This window comes from Chrysoperla carnea, chromosome 1 (genome assembly GCF_905475395.1).
Source record: "Chrysoperla carnea chromosome 1, inChrCarn1.1, whole genome shotgun sequence".
NCBI classification, from domain to species: Eukaryota; Metazoa; Arthropoda; class Insecta; order Neuroptera; family Chrysopidae; genus Chrysoperla; species Chrysoperla carnea.
In genome coordinates this window covers 2,463,605-2,470,621 of record NC_058337.1, presented here as the reverse complement: position 1 = coordinate 2,470,621, position 7,017 = coordinate 2,463,605, and the positions used below count along the sequence as shown (strand labels likewise).

General features: G+C 28.6%; 1 protein-coding gene across 1 annotated transcript; it reads left to right on the top strand.

The window, feature by feature from the left end:
• The first annotated feature begins 3,799 nt into the window (after window positions 1–3,799).
• LOC123290424 (thrombin-like enzyme halystase) lies at window positions 3,800–6,440 on the top strand. Its single transcript, XM_044870598.1, has 4 exons — window positions 3,800–3,921; window positions 4,642–4,876; window positions 5,209–5,425; window positions 6,051–6,440. The coding sequence occupies exons 1-4, from the start codon at window positions 3,867–3,869 to the stop codon at window positions 6,438–6,440; spliced, it is 897 nt and encodes a 298-aa protein (XP_044726533.1). The 5' UTR covers window positions 3,800–3,866.
• The last annotated feature ends 577 nt before the right edge of the window (window positions 6,441–7,017 follow it).

Genomic DNA, 7,017 nt, shown 5'->3' with positions numbered 1-7,017 from the left:
TATTTCATTTTATAAATGGTTTCATTTATATTATTTCTATATTCATTCTATATTATTCTATCGAAGTATGTAAGCCGACGGTCGGGAGGAACGGTGTTCGGTACTCGGTAACAATAGTAGGTATATATTTCAATGTAAACTTATCAAAGATAATTTGCGAATTCAACGTATTTGAAACAAAATTACAAATTCGCTCCAATGCTTAACGAGAAAGTACTCGTATCGTTAGGTAATCTTTAGTCACATGATGAGAGAATTACTCACGAGTACTGCACATGCATAAAGTATTTCGCGTGTCAAATATGCTTTGTAAATCATAACCTCTACATACTTTTATATTAATTTAATTTTTAAGGTACAAGCTAATTTAATATAATAATAATGGGGTTTTAACCTCCGTTTCTCTGACATATATTCCTATAACAGAGGCCACCCACATCATTATTTGTTTATCTTTATTTATTTAATTGCAAACATATTTACAATTACATTTTGATGTGGGTGGAGTCGGTTACTTCGTTCTTATCCAAGCGACGACAATGTGATCAATTCTGCACTCCCATTAATTATAAATTTTTCACACTGCCGCTGCCTGGATTCGAACCCGCAACCTAAATCTAAATGGACAAACACTCGAAGACAAACGCCTTAGACCGCTCGGCCATTTAGGCTCTAATTCTACAAGCTAATTTTTAAAAAAATATTAGAGCAGAGATGTAATTAAGTTCATTTTAACTAATTTCATTATATTTCTACCACAAGATTTTTTTAATTTACTGAGTACGACTTAAACTAACAAAAGTACACGAACAGGCTCGAAAATTCTTGATGTTAATATTTATTTACTTACACCTTTGCTCTCTTGATTAGAAAAATTCTCACAATTTCTGAAGGACTTTATGGATAAAATATTTGAATATTTTATTAGAATTTATTCGTTTGTAACACTTTAGATGGATTTTATAATTATATAACATGATAAACTGTCTGACGCTCACGTTTCTATATTGGATAGAAAACATGGCAGCCAGTTTTTACTATTTTAGTACGATAGTAAGATAATAAAATGAATAATAAAACAGTTTAATCTCTTTAATCTTTCACACAATACTAGGTTATGTTTGTTATAATAATAGTAAGGATATCTTTGTGGAAAATATGTGCTATTATACTTAGAATATCTATATATCCAAACTAAAGCCCAATTTAACACCAGCTATGTATAGTTCAAGCATATATATAACGATTTTTTTGGTAGAAATACATTCCCAAGCTTTTTCTGTAAAGTGTACCTTTTAATGTCCAAAAACTTTTTTGCTACTATTTTAAATATCGAACACAAATAAAAAATGGGAAATAAAATGATAAAAATATTTTTTTTTACATTTTTTTTACATAGGCAACTTTTTTAACACAAATGTATTACAAGTAGACAGTATAAAGTTTATACATAAAAACTATTTAGTATTTACATATTGTTTTTTCGACTCGAAAACCATAATTTTCGACATTTATATTGTTTTTCTCCGCTAATGGTGACAAATATCTTTAAACCCCCTTCCCCCGTGTGATACAGCTGTTTGAAGAATCAGATATTGGCAAGTTCAAATACTTGAAGCATTAAACATATTTTTCTCAAAACTGGGTTTTTTTTTTAAATTTTCAACCAATTGGGAATTATTTAGAACCATCGAAAAGTTCCGAGTATTTCTATTTTTTTCTTAACAAAAGGTTTTCGAGATGGGTGTCTTTAAAGTGGTAAAACTTTCGTTCTAATGAAGATTTTTATTTGAAATTTGTTTTACATAATCTTGAAATAATCATAATCAAATGATAAAAACATTAAAGTTCTATTTTTTTCATTGTTCACCAAAAATAATTTTAAAAAAAGGATTAAAATAGGGCCGTCACGCGGGGAGATTTCTGTAGGAAGAAAAACAATATGAGAATATAAAATTATATTAGCGGTAACAAGGGATTTAAAACCCATTTTGAGTTTTTTACAGGCATTTTATGGCTAAAATAATTCATGAACTACATATTTGTATCATTTTCTTATAATTTTATTTTTATATTCGATATTTAAAGTGGTTCTATTCAACTAGTAAACTAGGCAATTTGTATGACGTAATTGTTAAGAACATGCTCTAAAAATATCGTAAATTAGGCAATTTGTATGACGTAAATGTAAAAAAATGCCCTAAAAATATCGAAAAAGCGTTCAAAGCCAAAGTTTTTTAAGTTTTTTTTTTTTTAAAACGCCTCAAGGTAATGTTTTTTTTTTTGCAAAACAGCCGAATCACTTTAAGGTGTAGGTAAACATAAAAAAATATCTATATTTTTAAATTTCTCGTTATAAGTTATGACTTCTCAGCATTCTGGGCAATCGGCAGGTATTTTTTATGATTTATTTTGGGTATGTTGAAACAATTCACTTTGATAATTATGTCATATTTAAATTTAATAATTAAATTTCAAAACTTATTACATTTATTTATTTATTATTTTTTGTTTGTGTATTTTATATAAAATCAACATCAAAGTCTTTCGATTATTAATTAATTAAATTTTAAATAGTGTCGTGTGTTTCTAAATTGACATTTATGCAACACGTACGTATTTTTATACTATTACACAATACATTTTTTTATGAAACTTTAACCTTCAAATCAATCATATTTAAATCAATATAATTAAAACAAAATCTATTAGCGCGAAGTAAACCCGGATTATTTTGGGTAATTGACGTCTGACGAGTTTGTCCCTTGCTACCTTACACCCATCAACACTCGCGTTATCACCTTTATTTTATGTGGTTGAAACATTTTCTATCTTTATATAATTTTATCATGTTTATTTTATCTATTTTATCATTTTTATTTTTTTCTTCCAAAATTTTGAGAGAATTTCTCTCATTACTAGAGTAAAAGTGTAAGCAAAAAAATAGTAACTTTTCGGAAATTTTCGAACCTATCCATTTACTTCTTGTTAGTTTAATATAAGTCATACTCAGTAAATTAAAAAAATTTGTGATTGAAAAATGGTGAAATTAGTTAAAATGAATTTAAATATTTAGATTATTTCTCTGCTTTAATATTTTCTCTCTCGAACATCATTCAATAATCAAGTAATCAAACTATTTTTAATTACCTAGTGAAAGAAAAAATTAATTTCATTTTTACTAATTTCACCATATTTCCGTCACAACTTTTTTAGTTTACTGAGTATGACTTATATTAAACTAACGAAAGCACACGAATAAGTCCGAAAATTTCCGAAGTTAATATTTTTCCTTACACTTTTACTCTCGTGATGAGAAAAATTCTCACAATTTCTGAAGAACTTGAAAAAAATATATTTTTAAAAACTGTACACAGATAGAAAAAGTTACAATCACAGATAATCATAACGCGAGTACTGACAGGTTAATAAAATTGTCGATATTGTAAATAATAAAGGTACTTTACTTTTCGGCAAAATTTACATTTTTCGACAAACCTCGTATACGAATGCAAGAAATTGATTACTTCATATTGTGTTCTAGCCCATGCAAAACTTTTTATCTAGAATAACTTTTTTTTTATGTAAAAAACTACTGAACATATTTGTCAAATAGTGCTGACTTGAATTGTACACACTGTATAAAATATTTCGATAATTTCTAGAATGCAAACATCAACTTTCTATCAGACAGATGAGATTTTATAAATAATTAAACAAATTAATTAAAAAATGATTTATTTATTAAAAGATTATACATTTTTAAATAAAGCATTATTTTTATTTAAATATAGGTAGAAACAAATAAATTTTTTTGAATTATTTAATTGAGTTGACTGGATTACAACAATTGAATTCATTCAACAATGAATTCATTGTTGTTAACAGTTACCTATAGTATAGGTGTGCTCTTGGCTAGCGGTAAGTTTAACTGGATATACTTAAATTTTACTAACTAATTTCAAATTTTTTTCGATTTTGGACCAATCACAATTCATTTAAAACTTACGTGTTATTTTGTTTTTAATCCCCCAACTAAAAAAGGCGGGTGTTATATAAGATTAACGAATCTGTGTGCCTATATATCTAAACGAATGAAAGAGGTAATAATCTTCAATCGGCAGAGCAAATTTTCTTGAGATATACTAAAAACTTTCTCGATCAAATTACCTTTCAAACAGACGAAAAAACAATGATTTCAGTTAATTCGGTTAGAAGCTATGATACCACAAACGAATCGGTCAGACCTGATATTGTGCCGGGGGTTTCTTAAAATTATTTATTTATTTTTTATAAAATTTAAATATTTAACTATATTCAAGAAGTTAGACAACTTGCATTACATATATGTTATACATGTATAAGTTTAGTGTTTTTCATAGTCACATACGTAATACAAGTTGCCTATTTATTAATTTTATAAATAAATTAACTTTTATATGAACTGTTTTATTTAGTTAACAATTTATTATTTATTATCAAATAGAAACATTTTCGAACCAAACTCATTCTTTGCAAATGGTATTTGACCCTTAAAAAACACATTCTACCAGGTTTTAACCAAAAATGGGAGGTCATATCTTTCATTTTCCTTTATTGTAAAAAAGACGATATGTACAATGATTTTTGTTAAAATTGAAGGTATCAAAAAATCGAACTGTTATAATGACTCAGTGGAGGAACGTATTTTTAATGGACATACTCCGAAACCAGGGTACAATTTCGGTGTGGTATATATTGACGACTACAATTTAGAGGATAAACTTTACTGTGCTGGGGCACTATTTCATCCATTGTTTGTTTTAACCGCAGCCCATTGCTTGGAAGATGGGATAAATCTTAGTCAACTGAAAGTTTGGGCAGGGAGCAAATACAGGTGAGAAATAAAAACCAAATATCTAGATGTCTAGAAAATGAGTAATCATATTGGGATACCATTGGTATGCTAAGCCCCAAGCCTTGGCCAAGGCTAAAAATATTTCAGCCAATTTTGATGCTAGAAAGTTAAATAAAAAACTAAAATGTGCAGAATTACACAGAAATTCAATAGTGCCCATAACTCGTTAACTATTAAGTTTTGGGCAAAAATCCAAAAGACACTTTCGACTTAAAATTGTTCAGAGAATACACTCTTAAGCTATGACCGTCGAGTCACGGGACACCCTGTATATATAGATATATAAAAACTAATAAATATGCATCTTATAGGGATCTTGGAATACCTGTATCCGTTTCTGATTCAGTTCAAAAAAATGGCTACCAAAAATACAAGTACACAACAAACTATGTATTTGTGGATTTAGCATTGTTAGCACTTGAAAGACCAATAGACCCTGGATCTCACATACAACTTTTTCGATTACCTTATATGGCCCCTTTAGACGATTTGGATGCCTTTTATTACATTGCTGGATGGGGCGAAACGGTAAGAATTAAAATTGTTTCAATTCACTGTAGAGATGCATTTCTACCCCCCCCCCGTATATTTGGCTGAAACATTTGTTAGAAGTTGAGCATCAATTAAAAACAAGGGAAAACAAACAATTGACTGAGTTAATTGTTGAAATACCATGTATAGACAGTGTTGATTACGCATTAGCCACTCTTAGATAGCCACACATACATATATGTCACATAGACACATAACTGATATTCTCATATAATACATACTATTTAATTTACACCTAATTTCCGCCCTCAATAGTGATGTTTACGAAAAAATGTTTCATACAAAAGTTGTTAATTTTTTTATATAAGGACCTTTTTTTACATTCAACTTTTGTTCTATCTCTAACGATTTACAAGATGGGTCCTATGTTGACCTGTGTTGTTCATTTACGAACTTAACCTCACTTTTTACGTCCTGAGAATATCTCTTTTCGTTTTTGAGTTATCGTGATGACGGACGGGCGAACCGAAATGGACCAATTAAGATATTTTATCAACACCCACACCAAAACTTTGTTCTTATCATCAATATTTTGGCCAATGGATCTGTCAAGTATACGGCGGTGAATTTTCTCAATTTAATTAATGCTCTTTGGTTATAGCCAATTGATTTGGTAACAAACGATCGTTTATATATCGGAACTGTAACACTTGAAAAATGGGAAAATTGCAAAAAACCATTTGGTATTGATCAAGCTATTCGAGAAAAAGGGGTACTTTGTTCGATAACCAATGTTGGCGAGGCAGGTTTATGCTATGGCGATGATGGTGCTGTCTTATATAAAAATAATATTGTATATGGTATTGGACTTTCAAGCGTTAAATTGACAAGTAATCCTAACTGTAGTTGGTGTAAACATGATGCCATACATTATAAATGTCTTGGTGGTTATTCGGCGTACGTGGATATCTTTGAAAATCGAAAATGGATTCGTTCTCAAGTGAAATTTTATACAAATAATCTTCGTTTTGATGTTGAAAATACAGATTAATCAATATAGAAAAATATAACAAGTAATGTTTCATATTTCACCAGGCTCGTACACACGAGAAGAATTTACGCGGGTCACTTGTTTAGATAAAAATAAGACTTAAGGTGTTTGCTTTCCTACAATATTTAAAAAAAGTTTTGTTTTATATGCACGGTAAATACATACATATAAATCAAATACATGCTTTGTTGTCAAGTAATAAGTTATTTTTAGCTTTATTTAGCTTTACAATACCACGCAACTACAAAAATATCTACTATATTGTGTGCAAGTGCTGCTTATAAATTTGATAATATAAATATTTCTCTTCAATCATTAATATTTTAGCTATAGTCGTCTCTGTTCATCAAATGATGAATCTTCGATGAACTCATAATTAAATTAAATTTTTGTTGTTATATCATCGACAACCTTATATTTTTATGGTATTATTATAAACTACAAGATTGTCTAAATATTTTAGAAAGTTTTTTATCACACTCTCTAGATTTTTTTGATATAGAAATATCCAATTGAAAAAGGATAACCTATCTGATTCATCATTTTTTCAGTCAAATTTCAACGATAAAATAATAAT

Excerpts from the sequence above, each read along its gene's own strand:
- LOC123290424 (XM_044870598.1), top strand. The coding sequence starts at position 3,867 with ATGAATTCATTGTTGTTAACAGTTACCTATAGTATAGGTGTGCTCTTG. Across the intron at positions 4,877-5,208 it reads TGGGCAGGGAGCAAATACAG|GGATCTTGGAATACCTGTAT; the intron begins GTGAGAAATAAA and ends TGCATCTTATAG. Across the intron at positions 5,426-6,050 it reads TTGCTGGATGGGGCGAAACG|CCAATTGATTTGGTAACAAA; the intron begins GTAAGAATTAAA and ends CTTTGGTTATAG.